This window comes from Tachypleus tridentatus, chromosome 10 (genome assembly GCF_004210375.1).
Source record: "Tachypleus tridentatus isolate NWPU-2018 chromosome 10, ASM421037v1, whole genome shotgun sequence".
NCBI lineage: Eukaryota > Metazoa > Arthropoda > Merostomata > Xiphosura > Limulidae > Tachypleus > Tachypleus tridentatus.
In genome coordinates this window covers 128,519,717-128,547,374 of record NC_134834.1, presented here as the reverse complement: position 1 = coordinate 128,547,374, position 27,658 = coordinate 128,519,717, and the positions used below count along the sequence as shown (strand labels likewise).

Below are 27,658 nucleotides of genomic sequence, written 5' to 3'. Positions count from 1 at the left end.
CCAGTTGTTATAATATTGATGATTAAAAATAAAGTTACTCAAGTGACTTAAGTGTAATATGTTTTCGTTGTATGATAGTTTTGGACGAGATTATATTTCGTTTAGAATACCTAAGGTGTACGTAATCAGATAATCACCGACTTTTAAGTTGTATGGAATTTCAGATAATTGAAGTACAAGTACTGACTTATCACATTTTAAAAGTTATTTTGTGTTTTTATTTTGTAGCTTGTAACATTAAAATACACTGACTGTGTTTGCATATCAAAGTAGACTGATCATGCGCTGTATTATGTGACTGAACTCCATTAAAGTATAATATACACAATATGGCAGGAGCAAGGAGTTCTCAAACTTTCAACAATGCATAATTGTCAATACTCATTCACTGCTAATATTTCAATTAAATACTGTTTATTTTCTTGACTGTTGAAACTCATTTATGAGTAAGATATACTTAAACTACAATGGAATGAGAACACGTCTGCTCTACGAAAACTAAAAGAAAAGTGCTTGGACGGTCTTTTAATGCAATCAAATAAAAGACTACACTCCATTTAACCACTTTTTATCAAAGGTAGTCAACTATATAATGTAGATAATTGATAGTCCAGAAACTTACCTCACACATAAAGAGAAAAACTCAAACTGTGAATAATAAATTATTGGAAATGAGTCGTGTTTTACCCAAGCTGCCGTATGAGGTGAAATGGTAAGAGACGCATTATTTAGAAGAGTAATAATGTTCACAATGTAAGTAAATATTATTAGACATCGTGCCTTCACCCCACTTACTACATGTTTACATTCATGATTAAGACATTTAAGACGATAATAAAATTCAATCAGGAGAAAGAACAACACGTGAAACATGAGGATCGGCCACTATCCTATACCGAGTCATATTTTTCCTATCACGAAACTTTCTTCACGCATATCATCTTACATTAAAGCTAAGCTTTAAATAATCTGACGTGCTTGTGTAACGTACTTTTGCATGAACTTATGTGGATGCTCCAGTCTAAGCATTTGTGTGAGCACCATATGAATATTGGAAACACTCTATTAAGTCATACAAATCATTATAATGATCACGTGGACCGGGAGTGCATGTTGTTTGTTTCCTTGATTTCTCTAAAATGTCCTGGTTGGCATAATCAAAATCAAGTATAGGATGGAATATGTAACTACAAAATCACTACTTAGATTATTGAAAGCAGTTACTTCCTTTGTGATTTAATGAAAAACTGGAAGCCAGATTACAATCACTGCTCACACGTATAAACGCTAGTTAATTATTCAAGAATTGCTAACATAAATAAAGTACTATCTTGCACTAATATGACCTAGTTGCTATTTTGTATCGATTCTGTAAATCGAGAAAATAATATTTATTGGATACAAAAACAGAAATATAAACAGGTTTTTCCGATGTATGAGCTTTCCTAAAGAGGTTAATTAATCATTTGTTATATGTAAAAAATACATCCATTGTATCATAAGTCACCATAGTTTTCAACTCAGTCTATTTTCATAATTAAAAATAAAGATGATTGGAACGAAAAATAAAATAAGTTGAAATACCAGAAATAAAGTGATTCAATACATTACAAATATTTGAATTATTTACGATATCATTTGTAAAAATGTTTCGTGTTCAACATATTTAAATGCATCACTATTATTTTTTATATTCATTTGTCTTTTGTTGTAAATCTTTAAAATGTATATTTCCCTAGTGGATCAGCTTTAAGTTTGAAGACTTATTAATTGACGTAAAATGTTGACAATGAGTACAAATCTCTTTGTTTAAAAACAACAGACATTGTGTTTACCATAATTTGATTGAAGTCATTAAGACTGTTACGAAGTGAATATAATCCTCTATCTGTCTCTTTATATTAACTATTTATTTACTCTTTTTACAGACTAGTGAGTAAATATTATGTCGTTGTTGTATTTGTTCACGAATTTTGACTTCTTTATTGAAACGTCACATGTTTAATATCAACTCCTGATTGATGCAAGCTACCTACATAGACCAAATTAAAAAAAATGTACTCAGTAACGAACATAGTTAATGAAATAAGCTGTTCAAAGTTTCTTATTTATAATGATTAGAATGAATTACTCCATCAGTTAAATGTGAAATTATTTAAACAATGTCGCAGAATACTAAAACTGGGCTGTATGTACAAAAGAAACATTTTTCTGTAATGCTTGCTAATTTCAACGTTTACAATCCAATTAAACAAAACATTACAGCAACACTCATCATCTTTGCTTTTATTTAGTTTAATTATTTGTTCTATGATTTGTAAATAAAACAACAGAAACAACCTTCTTTAAAATGTCTAACATAGAATTAAATTCTCCAAAAAATATATATAGGGAGAGAGATCGTGTATCTAATTATTGTATGTGCACCTGGTGACAGTACTGGTTTGGTTTAAGCGAAACCTATGAAATGGGCTATCTATACTGTACCCACCGCAGTTATTGAAACCAGATTTTGAACAAGTAAAATACAATAATTAAACACACATCAAACTTAAAATACTTTGTATAAATGATAGTGAAACTGAATAGAATCCAATTCATAATTCGAAGTTTCTTTAAGTTTTAAACACAACCAAAGTTGATTCTTGTTAGTATTTACCTTCCAAGAAATGATTCGCGATAACTATTATTTTGCACTTTTACACCAGTCTTTGTTGTCTACTATTTATTAGCGCGCTTGTGGACACCGATATGATAAAGTTCACAAAAACTGCAGTTCTATTTGTAAACACAAATATAAACATTCAGTAATGTGAAAGAGGAAAGGATCTGTGGTCAGCCATAATTATAAGGCGACTATGAATTTTACATCCTAATTATTAATTTAAAAAATACCGCCCTATATTTGGGACAATATGGTATTTACATAAAGGATAAAACAGGATTATTTAAAAAAGAAAAGTGGCCCGGCATGGCCAGGTGGGTTAAGACGTGCGACTCGTAATCTGAGGGTCGCGGATAAGCGGTTTTGAAGCATCTTTTTATATTTAATAGTGAGAGCATGGGCATAGGAGTCATCTTCAACAAAGAACAAGTTTAATTTTTCTAACTGTGCAGTTAACCTTTGAAATGGCTTGATAAATATATGAAGTAAAGAACGAGCTTTGAAGTTTTTCAAATAGTTTTAGTTTGTTTAGTGGATATAGCAGTCTAGATGAACCAATAAGCCCCTAAATATTGTGTTAACTGACCCAGTTTTTTTTAATGCAATTCAGTATATAAGACTGAGCTTATATATATTATTGATGAAATAAATTTGACTCTTAAAACAGTATTCATACAGTCTAATGTTAGCAATATGAAAAATCACTATGTGTGCATACATGTATGTTTTTTCAGATGATAAATATAACTTTTCACCATTTTAAAATTAGTATTTGTTGGCTATATTGAAGTTTTTTTATTGAAGTGTCTAACTGTGCACTAAACAGTAATTTGTTTCTTATAGATACTACTCTTTAAAATTATGATTCCTTCAAAGACTTTGTAACACCAAACCCACACATATACATTTTAATAAAGTATTCAACTTCTTATCTGTTCCAGGCTCTTTTCCATCAAGATAGTTCTGTAAACTTCGGAATAGATGATAATCAGATAGGGCAAGGTCTGGATAATAAGGAGGATGTGGAAGGTTTTTTTTTCCAGTCAAGCTCTTCAGTCTTTACAGATCTGGTCCTTGCTGTATGGGGCCGTGCATTATCCTGGTGTAACACAACACCTTTACGATGATCAAAGCAAGCCTCTATTTATATGCAAAAACGGCTCGTTTGGGTTGAGAAAATATTTTACATAGAAGAGCGAACAACGTTTCGACCTTCTTCGGTCATCGTCAGGTTCACAAAGAAAGAGGTAACTGACCGGAAGCTGACCACATGTTTGAAAGGGGTTGTGTAACTGTGTGTCGAAATGTAGAGGGCGGTATTAGATGTTTGAATCTATAATTTTATTTATTTTATTATATTAATATAGGTATAAAGGCGTTCCTTTATATTGGTTTATTTTGCGCTCTTCTATGTAAAATATTTTCTCAACCCAAACGAGCCGTTTTTTGCATATAAATTTCTCAACAAGTGGGTTTCTCGACATCACTGATTATTCAACTTCTGTATTTTGTTTTCCTTGTGTCTATAAAAAATTGAAAAAAGTTATGATATGATTTTATTATTTTCAGAGTATGTTTAACTTTGACATTCTTCTAACTGTGAATGACTAAGTATGTAAAAGCAGAAATAAGTTTGTTAAAGTTTAAAACAATTAGTAAAGCAACATGATAGTATGTCTTGTATATTTACATAATTTGGTTGATTTGTCTTTAATTATTTTTGATACTGTAATGAGTTTATTTCAAATTATTAGATTTGTAACTTTGACTGCAATGTTTATAAATTTATGCTTTATTATTTCACTAGTGGTTAAAGATTGATGACTTATGTCACATGCTAGTGACAGGACATATCATCACACCTTGAAGCCTTTGTTAATTTCTACAACTTTTGTCAATATATTACGTTATACAATGTGTGAATTTATTTAAATGGCACATTCTCCCTCCCATGGTGGCTCAGCAGTACCCTTGAGAACTTGTGATACTAAAAGTCAGAATTCAAAAGCTGTAAGGGCATTGTGTAGTTGTACAATTAAAGAAAAAGTTAAATAAATGAATGTAATCAATTTTATGAAGCTTATCAGTAAGGTTAATTCAGAAGAGGTTATTTTGAGATGAGAGACCTTTCAACTATCTACATTGATATCCAGTGTTACCATTTGTTTTGAAAGAGATTACTTTAAATAAAAATCCAAAAATCCAATTTTAAAGTGAATTACTTATTTTTATTTAACGTTTTACAACATTTCAACCAGTCGTGTGGCCATCACCAGATGGAATATTAGATCAAAGCCACAATGAGCTATCTGCTGTTTCCAACACAGGAAATCAAACCCCAAATTTTAGCATTGTAAGTCTGTGAAGTTCTGTTGTCTCACCAAGGGACACACTCAAGGAACTTCCATGGACAAATCAGCTGATAAGACATCACACAATGCTATATTAAACTTTGTAGTTTTATGATTAGAGATAATTTCTCAAGTGAAATTAAGTTTTCCAGAGTTCTGGTAGAATTTTTTCTGACATACTGCTTCTAGATGTATTTTTGATCCTTTTCATAAACAATATGCTGAAGAACATTGAAAATTTACTGAAACCTTATCAGTTATGATAAAAAAAAAACAGTACATTCACTAGTGTGTTTTAGCATATGATGAAAAGCAACACCAGAACCAAAAGCTAATTAATTGTAAGACATAATGCGTTAAAAAGTGTCACAGTAACTATGAGAAGACTACTACAGTCTTTATAGATTTAATATTATTTTTAAATTTGTATATAAATCATCACTTCTAATAACTGTTTGTAATAACCATTATTATAAATTGTATTATTACTTTACATTAAAATATATTTGTGTAAAGGAAAAAAAAACTGTGTATGTTGTTAACAAATATCATAAATTTAATACATATCAACACTGAATTAACTTCTAAATTTAAATTACAATTTAACTTAGCTACATAACATAATAACTTGGAGGTTTGTCCAAGGTAAATTATAATATATAACATTATGTTTATAGAGGAATATTGATTATCTGTTTGAGTAATTATCTTGTATTTGGTATCAGCTTTTTCAAAAATATCTTCACTTTGTGGATGGAGAACAGTACAATGGTTTTGAGTAACTTTATAGTGACTTTACAACATAAATGTAAGTCATATGCATGTACTCATTATTTTTGGAGTAACAGTTATAAATTTAATATTTTTTTGTTTTGCTTCTTGCTAGAATAAAGCACCAAAATGGTTTTATTTTATTATTTTCAAAAACAAACTTCACTGCTAGTTTGTTAAGTGTTGTTAATTAACATTTCATTGTTGGTAAACGTTAAACTATTTATAGCATTTTAAACTTTGTATTAAAATACCTTGCTCAGTTTATTCGAACATACAATTTTATCAGTAGTTTACTTGTACTGATGGAGCTAATTTTCACATTTTTCAAGAACATATTATTGATGATATTTTCATTCAAATATGTTACAACACCACTGCTTATTACAGTTTAAAAAATTGAATAACTGAAGAAAGCAGTGTCTATTTTTTCAAATTTCATATTACCAGAGTATCTCTGTAAAAAAGAGAAATAAGCAATGAAAGAAAATTGAAATAGAATTATTATTTATATAAAGGGTGGTATATTACTGTTTCTCCTATATACATTTTTTAAACTAACCTAAAACAGATACTGTTTTATCCATATTCATTTCCTTCAGTGAATATTGGAAAAAGATAAGATTGTAAGTGGCAGAATACATCATACTAAAATCATTTTGGAGCCTCACTATGTTTCAGGATGTTGAATTTTGCTTATAACATCTACCCATGCTTTATATGATGACTTGCTTCTTGAAAGTATCTCTGCTGTAAAGTTTCCATTATAATATGCTTTTCAATAAGGCTGCCTTTTCCAAAATACATAAATTTTCCTTACATGCTTTCCATTATCTATCTAATATATAAGAAAAATGATTTTTCAGCTCCCATTTCAACAATCTGATTGCACAGAAACCCATAAGTTGACTTGATTGTTATGTCTTGTATGGAATAGTATGAATAGATGTCATTTTATTCTCCAGCTGCTTGAGGTATGTGACAGTGGAAAAGATGCTGGGAAGACAGCTTGGATACTCATGACTTATGTTGTTTTTCCAAATAGTGATATTCTGTAATTATTCTGCATACTGTTGCCTAGTGCATGTAATGTCTTTTGTTGCTGACCTTTTTTCTAAAATTTCTCACCTGATATAAGTTATTGCATTTTGGTTATAATTTGGATATGACTTGTTGCAGGTCTCTTTCTTGATGGTCTTGATATCAGATTATGATTCATATTTCTTTTTCAATGCCATTAACTAGAAAGAATATTATCATTTTGGAAATTCTAAATCTCTGACTTGAACAGATCTTTATGATCAGATTAATCTTTCAGAACAGAAATGCCCATTATATATACTTCCTAAAAGCAATCAATGTTCAGTGGCACCATATTATAAAATACCAAATTGTCATAATGTTGTTCTGATACATGTCATTCAACTGTGGCTTTATATTGACTGTGGTTGTCACAAGACTTTCTGATTTACATATTTAATTTTGTTTTATCACAACATACTCAACTCTGTGTAGTTAATTGGCTTTCTCCAAATATTGTAAACTTAATATGTAAGTAAGAAGGAAAAACATCAGTTTGCAATGTGGTCAGATAACATATTTTACTACAAAAGTGTACAATGACTTTAGGAAGTCTCAACAGGAGTAAGGTACTTCAATACTTTGAGTTTGAGCATTAAATCATTTTTCTAGAGTCTCACATACTCTGATTTTAATTAAAGGTTTTTCTCCAGACTTTCCAGGGAACATGAACACAAAGTTACCTAATTCTCTATCTTCCATTGGAGTTTGAATAAAAACCATATAATCTGAGCACTTTCAAAAGGTGAACCTTTCTTATTCGGGGGGCAAACTGGGACTGGCCATAGAGGTTTTTCATGCTTTCAAGCTTGCACAATTATCTAGCTGTTTTCCAAAAATCTTTAAATTAGACTATATCTGAGCATGAACTGTTGAGAAAGACTCTTAAAAGTCTCTCTTTCTCTAGTGTTTCATAGTGCACATTATACACTTTAATACCTTGTAACTTCAATTGTATGTGTTTTGATAATAAAAACTGTGATTTTTGTAATCTGGCCTTGAATGTTTTTTGTGTTAAACTCAGTCAAAGTCAGAAAAAGTCAAGCTCTGACTCTATGATCTAATACCTAACTAACTTCTTGTTTTTGTAGATTCTACCCATTTATTCTGAAAGAAATGAGTGAATCTGAGAATACCACAGAGTAGATAGGAAAGAAAAAGTTTTGTTCAATGACCATGGATACTGCTACTGTGGAGATTTGTTTCCATGGATATGTGTGTGTGTGTGTCTATATTCTTCTGTTCTGCAGTGATTTAATTGAGGCTTCAAACTTGAGAAAATGGCATTTTTTACAGATTCAGAAGAAAATTGAGTTAAAGAAAGAATCACACACTAAATAGAGGTGGTTGTCAGGAATAGTAAGCCATTCTGTGAAAAGGCATCTTCTTAATGTTGCAAACGGACATGATGACCATCTCTCTATAGCTACAAAGCTAGGAAAGAACTTTGTGGTGATTTGCAGATTGTGAGTTGGAGACTGAATGGGGTAGTTATTACAGGACCACTAGGCATTCACAGGGCACTGTGTTAGAACCCCAACAGGCCAAACAGTGGGCACTAGCTTGTGAATATGGTGATATGTGGGACATTGGTAAGCCTCTCAGTAGGAGGATGTATGCTGCCAAAGCAACCTAGTTCATAGAACACCTGATTTGCTTAGAAGCAATGGGCCAGCTACCTCTGATAACTCATCATTCTGGGTTGGGAGCTAACATTTTTTCAAGTATATGGTGTTCAGTGTTTTACTATGGGCTAAATATAATGTGTCAGTATCAAGTCACTGCCCAAAATTTACTATTTTTGTGTAAAATGCAGATAGCATTAATGTGGATATTAATTTGCCCATTGAAAGACATAATGCTAATGTCGTTTACTGATTGTTGACTATCATGTTTCCTACTAGAATGGTCATTTGAAGGGAAGCAAGATGGAGGTGATCCCTACTGGTGTTGCTTCAATTATGCTATGTTCAAAGGCAAGATTTTGGCTTCCAACATATCTGAAACCACTAGCCGAAGATTGTATAAGGAATCTACACTTGACATAGCAGCTAATTCGCAGTGACATGTTGGTTAAGTTTGTTAAAGTACATGTGAGACTGGACCACTAACTGAATAGAACAACAACCACATGCCATTGCACTGATACAAATGATACATTTCTGTCTAAACAACTACCTGGAGCACTAGAAATATAGCACCATGATACAGTATGTACATTTTGGAAACTGAGTAATACAGCTTTCAAAAAGTGCATGGTCGTCTCCAATAGTAACTATGAATAGAACTTGTGCTGATTTTAAACTCAGTGAATGCCAAGACACATGTTGATGGCTTCTTGCTACCATGGTTAGACAAACGTCTGGATGTAGAGGAAGGGGTCCAATAGTTTATTACTTCAGACCTGTATTCTGACGGTTTGGATGACAAGAACAAAGCCGTAACTGCTTTTGGTACTCGACATGTTTGTTTTTTTTATTTCTGAATAATGTATTCTGCCTACTACGTTCCCTCCACTACCAATTGGTTATTATATCAAACAGTCCTCAACAGTAAGAAATAAATGGGAGGTGAAGATAGGAAGATAAACAGTCACACAAGTAACAATAATAGGTTATCCGCCAAATGATTATTTACTTAGATTTTTATGAAAGTGAAATTCGTTACATATTATAATTTATCTCGAACGAGTTTCCAATTTATTATGTTACGTATTGTGATTTCAAACAGACAGAAATTTTACTTTGAATTATAGAAATTAATTAAATATTAATATGTATCAAATATATGGTATTTGCCAAAAAGATTGATACACACAATATTATATCTTAACACAAATATATTTTAATATAAAAAAAGGATTTTATAATAACGGTTATTACTAATAGCTATTACAAATAATTATTTATATACAAAAATTTTCAACCTCACAAACAATACTCAGTTTTCTATCTAGTCTGGAACCGAGTATTTTATCAACGGGGCGCAAGTTACTTTTATGTTGACACACAGATACATTTTACTTAAGAGTAATGCTAAATAGCTTTATTCTTCACACAATATTTTTTTTTTCTCTTGAAGTTATGCGATGGGTTCGTACAAATACTAAAGTACGAAGTTAATTTTTAAAGTTGACCGGTTCGTGATGTTCAAAATCTATAAACGTTCTTGGTCCAGCTCTGTAGTTTTCTGATTAATAAGCCTTAATCATAATTATAGCTTCTGAGGCTTATAGTACACTGGCTATAGCGACCAAACAATATTTTATTCTGTCTCTCGTCGCGTCGATTTATACACTTTAAGTTGAGATTCTTGAATGTTCAACAATATTCGATGATATGTTAGTGTTTTCCTAAAACATCTATTATTGATTCTTACACTTGAAAATCTTCTACAAATTTAGAGAACATATGGGGCTTGCGCAATGCAAGTTTAACAATACACGTTACATTTATGAAACTGAAATAAACGTAGGTATTAAAATAAATATATAACAATAAATACGTTACACGTCCCTCCTTAGATAATTAAAAACTGATGTTATACAGTTTTTAACTAAGATATTTTACATATATTTGGACAGCAATACATTATCACATAATTATACAACTTCAAAAATCATGACAGTACATAACACAATCAATACAAATTACCTTATTGTAATAAAATTACATAGCACGTGAATGTGCTTATACACAAATTTTATCTTTCTTGGCTTAAGACAATTAATAATCACACGGCTGAGGTGTTTTTCGGAAGCTAAGATAGGTTTCAAATGAGTAACAGAAATTTTCTGGTTAGGTGTTCCGAACGTTTGGCACATACAAAAAGTTTTACAAAACTGAGAAACATCTTGCCCAGTTTTTGGCCAAACGAAATATCTCATAATTTTGTCACATGTCTTGATGACGTAAATAACCTCTTATGGGAAGTCTGGGCAACTTTCTATATTTCAGAATGATATGCTTTTGGAATAATGATTTGATAAACTACAACCCAGAGTGATACATTTGGTGGTCTCCATTTTCTCATGAGCACACCATTTTTGAAAATTAAGCATTTGGAACTTTCTCCAATTCATTCTTTAGGGGTGTATATTTAAGTAGTGAAGAGATTTGTGGATTCTTTTCTTGCTCAATAGTCAGTTCACTTCTTGCAAACAAAACTTTGCAGGTGAACCAGATCCCTTGCATTTATCATCGTCACCCAATAATGAATTATCAGTAGGACAATTATTCATATGATCCCTGTCGGATTCATAAAAAGTCTGAAAGAAATCTAGAATGTTGCTCGTTGAACACACGTCTATCAGTTCTTTGCTTAATTTCTTAGCCTGAGCTCAAGTCACAGTGCACGAGAAAAAAAAAAATGTGTGGATTCCCCTCAACAACAACATCAGCCTTACCTGAAACAGCAACTTGATCGCTAACCGTCTTTGGCCTGGCAACAACTATGTTACATACATCAAACAGAAACAAACGTAGGTATTAAAATAAATGTAAACAGTAAATCCGTTACAAAATGCACTAACATTTACAGGAACTAATTTAGCACAAAAATATAGACAAAACACTATGGTGTTACTTCTTACCTTTCACTATACATGTACAATTGACATTTTTATGCAATATAACTTTTTCTTTGTACTGAAATAATGCTAATAAAATATAATAGAAGCATGTGCTTTTCGAAATATTTTATTCCAACTGATTAAAAAATATCCAATCATAACAAAATAAAACGTTTGGTACTCCACCTTTGTATTTATTATGGTAGTTGCTACACCTAGTCACATTTCAATTTAATCCAGCTAAAAGTTTCATGATCAACACTTACAAAACGGTATATTAAACTATGTTCTTGCTGCGGTTGTACTCTCAGTCTAGTCATTATTAATCTTCTCTCTTAAAATTCACTGCCTGCTGAATAGTTCCACATAAAAATTGAAACGTTCTCACACTAGCATTAATGAAAGCTGAATCTTAAAATAATTCTGCTTTTTACAGGCACAGAGGTATGTCTGCAGACTTACATGCTAAAAACCAGATTTCGATACCCGGGATGGGCAGAACACAGATAACTTATTGTGTAACTTCGTGCTTAACTATAAATGAGAAGGGCCTATAGCTAGAGTTAGCTACATAACTTGAGGTTTTTTAACATCCACACTACTTTTATTCTCATTCGAGTGTTGTCTGTAAGTTGTGCTTCATTCTAATTGTACAACACTGATGAATGACTTTGCATAAAACCTCGCACATCGACATACATACATATATATATACATATACATACATACATATATATATACTATTACCACGACGGCCAACTTGGCTGCTTCTCTGCTATATAATAGTTAAGGCTCTGTAACATGCCACAATCTATGAGAACTGAAACTAAAGACGGTTTTACAGGCATTATCAATTAAGTAATCAACTGAAAAAAAGTACTGGAAGTAAGAGTTTCAGCTGAAATTCTCATTGCGAATTATTAATATTCGTGTTGTTGCTACATTGTATATCAATGGACACTTAAATAAACCTTGGCTAAATGCATCAGTCAACGCTAAATGTGCTTTTACTGCTCTATATACTCTAAACAGCATAGCATCAAGATACTGTATTGTTATACTTTAATCGATTCACTCACTCCAGCTAGCCTAAAAGAAAACTAAGTAGAGGCAATTCCTGTGAAATAAAATCTATTCCATTCAGATCACCTGATTTATGTTCTGGGCCCACAAAGAACAAACTTTCTCACTGCATGTGGAGGAATTATACATATTTAGGTGTATTGAGAGGGTCTATGGTCTATTAGCACCAGCCATTGTAAACTATGTGATAATCTAGCAGTTATCATTTGGTATCCAGCAGATATCTCAGGAGGTAAAACTGAGCTCTAAAATCAGGAAATTAATGAAAACCACTTCCAATCGGTCATTGATCTTACAATTTCTGACTGTGTTAACTGCCCCCCGCTAGTACAGCGGTAAGTCTACGGATTTACAATGCTAAAATCAGAGGTTCGATTCCTCTCGGTGGGCACAGCAGATAGCTCCATGTGGCTTTGCTATAAGAAAAACGCACACACACACACTGTGTTAACTACTGGTGATTGTGTGCTAATCATAAAATGTAGTCTATATACTTGTTAAACAATACCATCCAATAGTTCAAAAAACAAGGATCACAAACCACTGGACTTAATTAAAAACATTATAGGATATTTATTTAAATGTCCCTAATTTAAGTCTATAACTTTTGAAAGTGTAAGATATGATGAAACTGCTTATGAGAAGTAGTATCTCTACACCCAAATCCCCACAACAGACAGAAAAAGCAACTCTATAAAACATATTTTAACATATATTGTATGGTGAAAAAATAGGATTTCTAGCTTGTAAACTTTTTTTTTTTGCAAGAATTGTGAAATAATTCTGAATAGGTGAAACCTTTGATTCAAGGCTGATTTCTCCTATAAGAACTATATTGTTATTATATACATGAAGTTAGTTTGTTTCTTAATTCCCTAATTGTAAATTTTGAATGGGAGCCAATACATAATACAAACATATGTTTTGCCTATAAGCTGACTAAGAAACTACATTTCAGGCTTTATATTTTATCACAATATCTGTCATGTCACATATTAGTATATGCATGTAAAACTTCAGCTTCTGATTGTTTATCCCCCTGTGCCTTGGTTTACACTATTATAAATTTCTCAAAAGATAAATTGTACTTAACCTTGTATAATCCATATGAATCTAAAAGCATAAAAAATTGATGTTATATTTTTTTTCCATTTCTAAAGACCAAAATTACAAAAGAGTTATACTTACACCGACTGGTGTTTAGTAAATAAAATGATAATTTCAGTTAGTTATTTAGCTTCTGAATGAATATGAGCTAGTATTTTACATTTGCCTAATTAACATAGTTAATATTTTATCGCATGTAATATATAGGACATCCTATGAATTTGAGAAAATAAAAATAAACGTTTCACAGTATTATACTTTTATTTGTCACATATATAAAGTTTCTATATTTATTTCGCTTGTTTTTTTATAGTTATCTTAGTAAAACTATCTGTTGTACATTTGATACTTGGATCAGTAGTTTCGAATCACATAAACACCTAAATAAAACAAAGTAATACATTTACTGGCTGGTTGAAGTAAACCAACTTTATTAATATTTATTTTCATTTTCATGGAACAACTGATTTCACTTACATAACTTAAACAAAATATTAAATACGCCACATAGTTTTAAAACTTGATCATAAAATAGGATTAGTAATTAAAACCCACAGTTCAGTTGATAGAATATGGCATCGAAACAAGACAGGTGGCACACGAAGCTCGTAAATGTACATGTATATAAATCTCTATCTATATAGATGCGCATAACCTATTCATATAGAAAGCCGTGTACATAACGAATTGTCACCGCGTGTCATTCATGCGTGGTTATGTTTATGGACATCGAACAGGACACAATTTACACTGGAGATGTTATTCATTAAGACTGAAGTTCATTATACTGTACAAGAATAATTAAGAAATACGTAATACTTATTCCAGAGATCTGCCTCAAGCTCACAGTCTCTGCTTTTCTAATCAAAATTTTGAGTTTTAAATCCTCTGATCTTGCAACAAACAAAAGATTATTTTAAAGGGCTTGTCTGAAAAAAATTACCTTTAAAAAAAATTGATCACTTTACTTTAAGTTTGTTTGTTATATCTGCGCTAGCCGTGCCTAATTTAGCAGTTTAAGACTAGAGGGAAGGCAGCTAGTCATCACCACCCACCGCCAGCTCTTGGGCTACTCTTTTACAAACGAATAGTGGGATTGACCGTAACATTATAACGCCCCACGGCTGAAAGGGCGAGCATGTTTGGTGCGATGGGGATTCAAACCCGCGACCCTCGCATTACGGGTCGAACGCCTTAACCTACCTGGCCATGTCGGGCCTTCACTTTAAGTACAAGATGCAAATTAAAACACTGACCTTATGTTCGGAGGACTAGACCAATGAGGTGGGAAAGCTGGTAAAACAACACCCCAGCCCAATCCAAACTGTTGTAAAAATACTCGTTAAGAAAACGTCCTTCGTGTAGGATGTACATATTTACTGAAATATACAGATTACATTTGTTACGTTAATCACCATTCGTGTCACAAACGCTAACAGTATCGAAAACTATTCGGTTATGCTACCTATGTTTGTGACATTAGAGTACATTCTATTTGATATGAAATATTATGCAAAATAATATCATTAAGCTGATAATACGAACTTTGAAAGTTGTGCTTTTTTCTTTGAAAGTTTAATTAGCATTTCAATTTACGTGTACGATTAGTATGAAAATTTTCAGCTACAACAAATTCAGTCACCTTCCTATCGTTTTTCTTTGTAATATTATTTTTAATGCAGAACATGAATGCAATTATTAACTCAAATTTTTCATATTGAAAGTGAGAGCCCTTTGAAGAGTTGTTTAAAAGCACCTAAAAGATAGATTTTACTCTTTAGCTATCTAATACAATATAAAACTTCGTTATCGATGTTGGTAGCCACTGATCAGTCAACGCAATCTAATTATAGTTTTTAAGACCTTTAACTTCTTTTTGTTTAATTAATTTAATCTCTAATGACTTTAAAACTCTGCTAAAAATGCCAAATTTAAATTTGAGGTTGTATGTTGATAAATATTTATTCGGGATTATTGTCTTTAAAGAAAAAGTTATGCTAAGTATATACATTTTATTTAAATGGACGGTTTGCTGGTGTTAATTAAGGATTTAGTCTAAATTTAAAACTTTCAATTTAAACTTTAAAACTAAGGGATACACTAATAAAAATTAACTTTAATGCAAAAATATTTAAATCTGTGAGGGGCAGAAGAGTTCATGTATTGTATCATGTCTAATTTTATTAGCTTTAAAATTGATTTTTGATATAAAATTACTGATAAATCTACTTAATGTTAATAACCAGTTTAGATCTAATTCATAATGGATATTCAAGGGATATTTATTAGATGATTCAGTGGTTATTCAAGGAACAATGTTTTTCTATTCATTTCAAATAATGATAGCTGCTATTAGCAGCAACTATCAAACAGAAATTTTACGACACAGTTTGTTTTCTTTTTATCATCAGTTGAATTCCCATTGTGTCAGCCTTCATAACACTAACCGATGATAACATTTGTGGACTAATTTGTTATTATTATTGACATTTATTTAAGATATTTATGACGTAGTAAACAATTTTGTTCACAACATTTGTCAATATTGAGGAAAATCAACATTATATCAATATTGAGGAAAATCAACATTATATCAATATTGACAGATCAATTTCGAGGTTTTCTATGTAAAATGACACGAAGAAACAGACAAATCAACAACCAAACAAAAAATAAAACAAAATACAACATACAAGAGCATTATTACCAAAGACCTGAGGTGAAAACACATTGTTTGCACTTTAAACAATTTCGCCCTATTCATAATAACTCCCAGAAGCTTTAATCTAACATGTAACAAGTACAGTTTCCAAATATTAATTAATCCATGTTTACTAAAACTACAAAGGAACATTCCAATCTAGCGATTATAGCTTTATACTTTACTAAAATAAAGTAAGAAACTGTTGTATTTTCTATTTTCAAAAAAGTTTATACCTTTAAACCGAAAATTTGATTTTTCTATTGAGTTTTTTTCATCACGTAGCGAAAATACATGTATTTTAAAATAGAAATTTTGCAAAGAATCCTCTGCTATAAATGTCATCTAGTTTCTTTTTATACATAAACGTTTGATTACATAGGCTCTTTTTATCTAACTCAATAGAATAAAAAACAAAACAAATGCACATAATGCAAACACCAATACTCTTTCAAAAATTGAACTGATATTAGTTTTTAATAGGTATGTTTACTTTCCATCACTAATACTATAAAAATAGCATGGCGCTGAGAACGTAAGTCATGCAATTACTTATTAGTAAAACAAAGATAAAAATAATTCATCAATTTTCTGGCACATGTCGAATTTACTTTTGGCGAGACTTTTATTGTTGCAACACAATAAAATGCACACCTTGTACATTTCCATAACAGATACGAAATGAGCATTCAGTGTTGGATAAAGTATCTTTATGGTAGATTACTATATTTATACGATAAAACTTCAAGTTCTGCTCAAACTATAAAACAAAATCATAATAATTTATTTGTCAAAAGAGTTCTTGGACATCACATTGTTTACATTCGTATCATGTTATCAAGATTCTTTATTCAAAGAATATCTTTCATATACACGTTTCAATGTCTCTTTAATCCAGAATAACCAATAAGAGCTGTTCTTTAAAAGTAAGACACGTTCAACTTCTTGTGGCAATAGATGCGCTGTTCTGAGTTCCAACGTAGCCAATATCAAATTTTACCTTTATAGCATACAAGTTATGTTTAACTTCTTATGGCAATAGATATACATATTATGATGAAGGATGATTTGGCAATATTATTTTCGATGGGTCATTTTATTGCAGCTGTAGAATTTGGGGAGCAAAATATAGGTGGCACCGAGCACGGTAGACGAATCGAACATACCTTCGTGATTTTTTTTTTCTTTTAATGAACTATAATGTTTCTGTCACCCTAAATTCAAGGTATCTATTGTGACAGACTGTTCTACTAAATTATAAACATTGAAATCATAGCTACGTATCTATTTCACCTTTCTCAAAATTGTTTTTGAGCAGTTGGAGTACCTTCTATCTTTCAAAATCAAGGAAAAAAGATTTAATTTTCTCTATTGGTCATTATTTCTTGTCTTCTTTTTTAGTATCAACCCCATTGCCCGCAGCGGTTACATGGCCAGGGGGTTGTTGTCTGATAGTTATTCAACTGTTTTTCCATGTACTTGAGCGACTCCGTAAGGAAGTTCTGAACTGCTGTGAGGGCTGCCATCACCGCAGGGCTGCCGAATCCGTGAGTTATGAGAGAGAAATGCGTCAGGTGGCGCTGTATGTTAGGATCCAAAATACTTTGAGGCCTAGTATTGCACAAAGGAGATCTATCTTGATTTAGTAAGTCGGATAACTCTTTTAATGTTTGTCTGAAAAAGAAAGAAATGATTTAACTGTCAATGATCATTTACAAGATTAAATATAAAGTGTAATATACCCTCCGTTACAAAGGACATGGAAATATGTAACTAAATAGCCTACAAAATAATCTTATATATAAAATAGAAATACTACGAGTATTTTATGATTCAGCCGCACAAAATTAAAGTCATAACTTATGTTGATTCTGAATGCCATATGTAATAATTATGATTCCTACTGTAATTCAGGATGTCCTTTGAATTGTCCAGACAAGAAAAGTTTAAATAGATGAAACTGAAAATTGACAGTTATTCAAGCTAACTGTTGCACGTTATTTTAACAACCCCCCTTCAGTTTTCTTAATATTACACTGTTACTTGCTATAGATGATTAGAATTTTAAAACATACTTTCTGATTACTTTATATAATTCCATTTTCTGGAACACTTTCATGTTTCATAACCTCTCGCATGATACACAGATCAATAAAATATTATAACTTTGACATCAAAGTACAAAAATAATCCTGCGAATGGTAGTCAGTTGTATATCTAATTGAACGTACGATGGTCTCAGGTTCGAGGCGTGGTACTACCAAAAACACCTCGTATTTTAGATGTCACAATAGTAATATTTAACGAAATTACTGATTGAACATCTTCTAAAATGTCAACCTCAAGTATACACTAAGCATAAATCATAAAAATAAAACTATAATTGTTTTCAAATATCGTTGTGAATGAAAGCCTTTCGTCACGCTTGACAAACATCGAGTGTTGATAGATTAAATTGAAACCGTTTTTAACTTAATACTTGTATTTTAATTGTTCTGCGTTTGTCCTCAGTGTGCATGAATGTGTTTTATTCTAGTTATGACAAGCATCAATATACAAAATGTGTTTGTTAAGTATTTTGCACATCTCGTTGGTAATAGTTTTCGAACGGTCGTTTTAAGTTTCCAAACTCTTCCGTCCTAGTGTTTCTCAATTAACAATGGTAGTTGTCATATATGTACTAGGTTTTTTTTGTTTCAGTATCATTATAAACAAGCATAAAAACACTTTCACCGGCCTCTATATCACTATATCGGTGTAACTACGTGTTTTTTTTAAACGTAACCCAAACCAAGTACTTTTAAACAGAATTTTTCACCTCGATTCTAATTACACCATTATACAAGAAAAAACTCCTAGGATGTATAAACCTTTAAAACACAGTTGCTATCCAACAAACGTAAACAATACCACATGCAAAATCCTTAACAATAAATTTCAACCTTGTAACAAACCATGCACTGTCCCCAAATGACTACTTGTTATCTGCCATTGGTTCACAAAGTGTTGATAAAAAGACATGCATTCAAGATTCAATTCAGATTTATCTCTAGACCTAGTTTCTGAATGAAAAATTACTTTCAGCATAAGAATCAATTACTGACACTCATTCCCATGTGGCTCATATACAGATATGAGGTTACTTACATTGGTAAAACTAAGTAACATTTGCAAACTAAAATAAACACATATCAGTATTGAGTAGAACTGGTAAAATCCATTTCACTCAGCAAAATACATTCACACGAAGAAACCCTGTGTCATAACAAATTAAGTAACAACTTTACCTACGTTACGCTGAGTCTACAAGAAAGAAAGTCTTCCAGTTGCGAAAGACCACCCCGATGTTAATAATCTACAAACACCCATTTAAAGTACTTTTAATTAATACAATAACATCCATCAACTTATAACTCACGTAGCTTAAATTATGACCGATGATTGACATTTTTTGTTTTTAGTCTATATTATTTGCTCTATCGTTTGATAATTCTGATATTTTGATTGTATTTTGTGGTTTCCTTCATGGTGTTAATTCTTTTGCAATACTTCACTGTTAATTCATTCTCAATGTTTTCCAAACTTTATTGTTATAAAATATCATTAAGATTTTATATTAAATATATAAATACAAATGAACTTTGCTTCAAACTTCATTAATGATCGAATAAATGTATTCATAAACGTTCAATGAATTATGTAAAGAAAATGTTATTCATTCTCTCAGTGGTATTTGTCTTCGTTAGTAAACTTCATTTTCCCTCTCATAACATTTACGATGCTATGAAAACGGTAGTTCGAAGTGTTTTTTTCGAATTAATAATTTACATACTGCAAAACACACTATTAAATGTAAAAACGATGTTTCTGCTCCGATACTTAGAAGTTTGTTTAAGGAAAATAATAATAAATAAGAACATTAACAAACTTTTCTCTCTGCTTCTTATAAGTTCCTGCAATCACTAACAAAATTCTTTCTTGTAGGAAATCAGTAAAATCAGATGGCAATTTACAAAATTAGACAGAAAAATCTAAATAAATATAACATTAGTTTATTTAAAATATTATAATTATCATCTGAAGAAAAAGCTCCATTCTTTATCACTCGTATGAAAACTAAGAGAAATGCAAAGAACCCAACAGCAAGAAAATAATTATTTGAAGAGGACGGTTTCCACTATGATTAATGAAACGTTTATGTATCTAAATCTGACAAATAAAAATAATTATTTTTACGCTAAATTCGCTGCAAAGTAGTTTAAATACAATGTAACATTGGTACTAAATAGTTCCAATGTTGTTTAAGAAAATAATATGATATAATAAATTATGCATTATTTGTACTACACGTCCGAAACATTTACAGGATTATGTGCATTAAATTCTTCATGAATCACTTTCGATAAATGAAAATGTCAAATAGGATCTATTTGTTGATGACACTTTTGTATATGGAAAATAAATAATATGGCTACTTCTTTGCACCCAAACACAGGAATATCGGTTTCTTCTTTAGTATTTAGTTTATCTCTGTATTTTAACAGTTATAAGCAAAATCGCAAGCTGCATATGCTATGAAAATTCATAGCACAATTTTGAGTGTAAATTACATTTAAAAGCTCATCTTTTTTGTGTATATTGAAGTTCCAAAGTCATAAATATTTCTTTATAAGATGTATTTCTATTCTTTTTTTCATCCTAATTTATAACTGGTTATTGCTAAAGTCTTTAGTCGCATTTTGTATAATTTATAATTGTTTCAAGAGAACTGAATGCACTGTTAAATTTTTGTGTTTAACATTCAGGGGTTATAAGTTTTGTATAGTAATTAATAATAAGTATATATTCCAATCACGCACCATCGCTAGGGTAATTCTCATTGTCAAATAAAAAATTAAAACTGAAATAAATATTTCAAAATGAAGTGGGAGCAGAATAATGAAATACATATACGTGTATTCCGTGTAATTCCATGTTTATCACTGAGAGAACACTTTGAAAAAATGTGAAGTACTGACAGCTCAATCAAGTATCCTCTTTCTGAAAACAATATGAGACCACTTGTTTCAATTAAGCTAGAATTACGTGTAGAAATAATAAAAATACGTGATTATCTGAAGTATGATAAATAGCATCTGAATTTTTTATTCAAAACTAATTTTAATTGTGTTTTCTTGTTACTCTCAAATAATTTAAAAAATGTGACAGTTTATAAATTTGAAGTATGTAATCGTCCACAAAAGTATTTTAATATCAAATACAGGTTTATGTGATTTATCATTGGATCTCCAACCACGGCTACATTCAAAACAATGTTACTAACTTTAAATGGTTATATAACTGAAAATTCTGGTTGAAGAATGGTATGTTGTTTGATACTACAAGTCTTTGAAATATGATATGTATTCGATGTTAATCATCGAAGCACATGGTTAAAAACGATGACCATTTGGACAAAGATAGAGGGTTGGATAGATGCAAACAAATTATACAAATTATATAAAGTTAAAGCACTCTAGATAGGTCTGCTTATGTTGCATTATATTCAAGCATTAAAATTTTAATCTATTTTTCCCATACTTATACAAGGCCACAATAACGTTCCTGCAGGGAGAAAAGGCGCCATAAGATACCTGATGTTACACGAACATTCGATTCAAAAGGATGAGAAAGTTTCAGAAACCAACTTATAATTTCAAAACTGCGAATGTTTTGCAAAAGTAATTTTCTTTTGTATATCATTTAAATGAAACTTCCGATAAAAGAAGTCTCGTCCCGTAAAGGCTTAGCGATAAGCTAGAAGTTTTATAACGCTAGTAACAGATTGGAACCGTAAGCTTTCACAAGGAAAGGAACATAAACACTAATGAAGAATTACAACACATAAGTTACGTGACTAGAAAATGGTTCGAACAACCGTTTTTCCAGAAGTAATTTAATAATTGCTTTGCTTTCTCGCCCCACCAAAGATTGTTCTTTTGCTAAAAACAACAAAACTTATATTTGTTAATTTCAAAAGTTAAAAAAAATATATTCTAAAGGCGGTTGGTATGGGTACTAAAACTTTAATTAACATAAAGTACAGAACAATGTTTCGACCTTTTTAGGTCATCTTCAGGTTAACAAAGAGAGTGAGTGGGTTTCTCATAATCATGAATTCAAAAGTTAGTTACAGATTATATGTTAACAGAAACACAATGTTAAAAACTACTACATTGGAATAATTATATTTGAGAAAGCGAGATAAAAATACTACAGTGTATTAATTTTTTACAAAGTTGAAAGTAAAACAAATATGACAGAAGAGCACTTATCAAAGGAAGCAGATATTAAGGGCTCTGGTGCGTATTCCTCAAAACTGTTTTACAGATGCATTGGCAATTTGAGTATATTTTAAAACAATGGGAACTACTATATATTAGTATTCAGATAAAAACACAAGTGAAATTGTTTTCATGATAAGTTAATGACTAACTTACGTTACCTTATATTATATATTTATCTTTGTCCCTTTATCTTGCGTTTTAGAAGCTTTATTCCAGTCGGATAAGTCGAAGATACTTGAAAAATATATACTAATATATTATAAATCGTTGTTTGCTAATTTATTAAATATAACGAAGTGATTTATTTTTCAGAAAACATATTACATATATCGACAGAACATTGATCTGTCTTGTCTTTCTATAACTCAATACGACAGACGAATGTTCTGTCAAAACACGTAATATGTTCTTCCAAAAATAAACCACTTCATTATGTTCGTAAACTGTTGTTAACTAACTTAAGTCGCAAATATACAGAAAAATACGGAAGCTCTTAAATGGGTGCTTGGGATGGGATGTGAGGGAGCTGGCTCCTGTTTGTGACATCTATATTATAATGTTATAGCTTTATCAAATTACAGTTTAAAATTTAATAAAATATTTTAAAATTATTTTAATATTATCTTATAACAACTTTTCAGATTTTAAAATTAAATTGATTACTCTTTAACTTTATAAAATAAGGTAGAGAAAACTTACTCGTCCAAATATTGAAATAAATAACCAGAATTGAGTATAGTCTTTGTCACAATAAAAAGAAAGTGTACAGATTTACTGAGAAAGCAGATTCATGGCCAGTTTGTTAGGGCGCTCGACTAGTAATCTGAGGGTCGCAGATTAGAAAATCGAGAGGAAAAGTTGTTCCGACAGCTATGTTATATAAAATGTTAGTGGAGAACTACCAATGAATTTCTATACAGCAATGATAGTCTTATTGTTTCTGAAGTATTATGAAACCTAAAATATATCAGACAGAAGCATCATTCCAATTTAAAATAATCTTAGGCCTCACATGTGAAAACAAAATTCGTTATCTGTTATACATTATGAGAAAAAAATCGACAAAGTAAAGTAAAAACTTACTACTTTTTATCTGCTGTTTTTTTCCAAAATGTGCAGTGACTTTTAAAACAGCGCATCCACGACATTTTACTTGTTTGTTGTTGGTATTATTACAAGTGCAACATCGTTTAAAATGCTACTCTTGTCTTCAACTACAGAAATCAAACACGCGAGACAAGTTAAAAGAAACAACTGGAACAACTTTGGCTCACAAGAAGCAAATACGCATAACTGTAACATCTGTAGCTTTGTTATAATAATAAAATATTACAGGGTTGCATTAACTGTTTCTTATAACTTGGATTGTGTTTCTTATATTTCCATTTTATATGACTATAGCTTTTTCGATAACTTAATGTTTCTTCACGTTAACAATGTTTTTCTGATAGATATTATAATGCTCTACGTTAGTGATACCTTTTATTCTATTGTGAGAATATAGAAACCAGTAATTAATTTTTGCAATTATTAACATTTCCCATTAAGAAAAAAACATTTAAAAATGATCATTATAAATATCCTTAATTTCTAGTTACAGAAGTTAAGGAAAACGACATATCTTAAAAATCCACTAGTTTCTGGCAATTAAATGGAAATATAGAAACAAACAAGAACATTTAAATGCTAAACCTGTTAACCTAGATAATGAATTGATTGGAGATAAAAATGTTGGAAAATAAAGCAAGATTTTAAACACCGCTAACTTCGCTTCTTTAATTCGTTTAACTGAGTGGCAAACACCAACATTTCGCAAGGTAAGCTTATGACATAGTCAAATGAGGTAAAAGACGTAGGCTTGACAAATCTTCGAAACTATAAAAGAAACAATGCCACTTTAATTGCTTCAAAAATATAACGATGGTTGAAAAAAACCCATTAAAATAACATTAACAGACACTTAGCCTTATACAAAGAGAGAGATTCGAACATTTATTGACTCTGATGGATTATAGATGTTTATTTGTTTAGAATTAAGTATAAAGCTCCACAATGGGCTATATGTGCTTTGCCCACCCCAGGTATCGAAACCCCGATTTCTAACGTTGTTAATCCACAAACATACTGCTACACCACTGGAGAGCAGGTGTTTTATTTTAAGACGATTTACAAGACGCTCATGCCTCAGCTAGCTATTATTATACTATTGTAGATGTAATTAAAATTGAAGTTATGGTCACAAAGTTACTTTACAATTTTGGAAATATTTTTATGGTTTGGTAAGACGTCTTCGTAAAAATTAAAACAAAAACGAAAAGCTGGAATTAAACTGATGTTAAACATTCAGTTTAAGTTTTCAAGAGCCCGGCATGGCCAGGTGGTTAAGGCACTCGATTCGTAATCTGAAGGTCGCGGATTCAAATCCCTGTCCCACCGAACATGCTCGTACTTTCAGTTGTGTGGGCGTTATAATGGTACGATCAATCCTACTATTCGTTGGTAAAAGAGTAGCCCAAGATTGACGGTAAGTTGTGATGACTAGCTGCCTTCCCTCTAGTCTTACACTGCTAAATCAGGGACGGCTAGCACAGATAGTCTTCATGTAGCTTTACGCGAAATTATAAACAAACCAAATTAAACTAAAAATATTAAATAAAAAAAATTAAAAATCTTAAATCAAGCCTTTTTCATTCATATAGTTAATCAAGGTTTCTCTTAAACGTATTTAAATTTACTGCCCCCACGATATCAGAAGGCGACTCATTCTAAAGACTAACTACTCTGTTAGAAAAACAAAACTGTTTTAGCTGAAGATGACCGTTAAGTATGAAAAATGATGATGCATCAACACTATCACTTCTCTTTACAATTTTAAATACTCTCAAAATAATAGATAAGCGAAAGTAATCAACAAGTTGACGAAATTATTTGTATTTATGTACAGCCAAATAAAATCAGGTGCTGTTTTCCTATTATTTAATGATTATACACAAAGTTAAGGCACTTTTCTGAAACTTTGTAATATAACAAATACATAAAACGTATCACTAAAACTTTCAAAATTGTGTGAGAGCCTCAAGTTAAAAGCAGTGTTAGCCAGTCGTGTTTTTTTCTTCCATGCTTTGTTAGGTTTCATAAACCTGTATTGCTTTATAAAAACATTAAAGCCTTATTTAGAAAAATAAATTACGCGTCGTTAAAATTATTTCTTTATGTTTTAGAAGATGAACATTACGTATCTGTAATCGGTCAAAACAAACGATATATTTGCTAAATGGGCAAAATTACATAACAATTTAGATGCAGGTCTTTATAGACATTATCTTTTATCTTCACAAAATATACATTTAAGTAGAAACACAAAGATGTTTCATTTAACTGAATGAAACTGTTTCAAGAAAAAAAAAAACATATTAATTCTAATATAGGCATTCTAATCGCGATATGATTCATATGAAGTACTGTTCTTAACGTTCCTAGAAAATGAAACGATCTTTTCTTAAACTAATAAATTGTCCTTATCTTTTTTTGTTTACGTCTGTAAGATAGAAAAAAATATCTCAGTAAAATAGAATAAATTACATAAAATTAAAAATATATTTCATGGACTAGTTTATACAGGTGAGCATATAAAAGTAACACATACTTCTAATAGAAACATTTGAATAACATATTATTGAATAAATGGATGTTTCAAGATTAAAGTCGACAAAATACAAGTTCGTGTTGAAATCTGAAATGATGACCAGGGAATGACAAATGACGTCACCTGGAATCTGGACCAATAAGACACATTTTTTAAAGTTAAACGAATTACCGAATTAATTCCGTGAAATAATAGTTGTGATGAATGGGTCTCAGTTCAACATACTTACGGGTGTTCTTTATTTGTACACACTATGGATGCTGTTATAATTTCCCTGCAACTGAGTTAGGGTTTATTGAAAATATCGTCACTCATTTTAATTATGGATATTATTATAATAAATAGCACCCTTGTCTAAAAATTTAGATGTCTGCCTGTAATTACAAACAGAAACAGTAGAAATGTATGATTTTGGATTAGTCTGCGTTTTATAAAAATATACAAAGCCATTGAATGTACAATGAATATAACTTTGGAAGTACTTCCTAACAACTACTTGCGTGTGTTTCTACAGCAAAGTTGTACAATGCAATCTGCGTTGCGTATCCCACGAGTTTTAGTTTTATAATCCCTCAAGCTTACCGCTTAAACACGTAGGAAGGATACTACCTGTGAAATGGAAAGTGAAAACAATTTTAGCTGAAATGTGCAACTTGCCGTTGGCAGTTTTAATTTTTATTTAGTTTTTGTACGTTTAGATTTTATTACAGAACAATTTTATTTGAAAATCGTATCATGGCTTGTTGATTAGTTTACGAACAGAAGCAACAGTTTTTGCGAATACAATAGTACTAGATAATAGACATAGTTTACTTGCGTGTCTGGTAGCAATTTAAAAAATTGTTTCCAGTTCCAGTAGTTAAAAATGTTGAAAACATTTTTTTTTTCATTGTCCAAAAGCCTCATAAGCCACCAGTGATTATTAACTATACTTAAATAAGAATGCAAAAATTACGGTCTTCGATTCATAATAAAGCTTTCTAAAGCTGTAAACAAAACGACATTTACTACTCATTGATGGCTATAACTTTTTGTTTCTCAAACTCATGAAGAGAGCTTGTTTGATAAGTGTTTGTATATCCAGGAATTTAAGGATATGTAAAAACAGGTGAAGCTATAATGGTAAATAAATATTTGCTTACAATAAACCAGAAAAAACAAATAAAATAAAGAGATACAATCTGTAAAAAAAAAATATATAACTCAAGAAATAATTCATTTGGAAGATGCTATAGCAAGGATAAATGGGTTTAAATACAAGTCACTACTAAGAAGTAGTGAATAAAAACACCAAATTCTGACTAAAGAAAACATCTGCAGAATTAATTAAGTTATTTAGAAATGTGTAACAAGATGAT

At 30.9% G+C, this 27,658-nt stretch overlaps 1 protein-coding gene across 1 annotated transcript in view; it reads right to left on the bottom strand.

Moving 5' to 3' along the window:
• Nucleotides 1–13,781: 13,781 nt before the first annotated feature.
• LOC143228505 (transcription factor AP-2-epsilon-like) overlaps nt 13,782–27,658 on the bottom strand; it is a 40,426-nt gene continuing 26,549 nt past the window's right edge. Inside the window, 2 exon segments of the mRNA XM_076459755.1 lie at nt 13,782–17,769; nt 17,771–18,002. Of these exon segments, the coding sequence (XP_076315870.1) occupies nt 17,707–17,769; nt 17,771–18,002 (295 nt within the window). The 3' untranslated portion in view covers nt 13,782–17,706.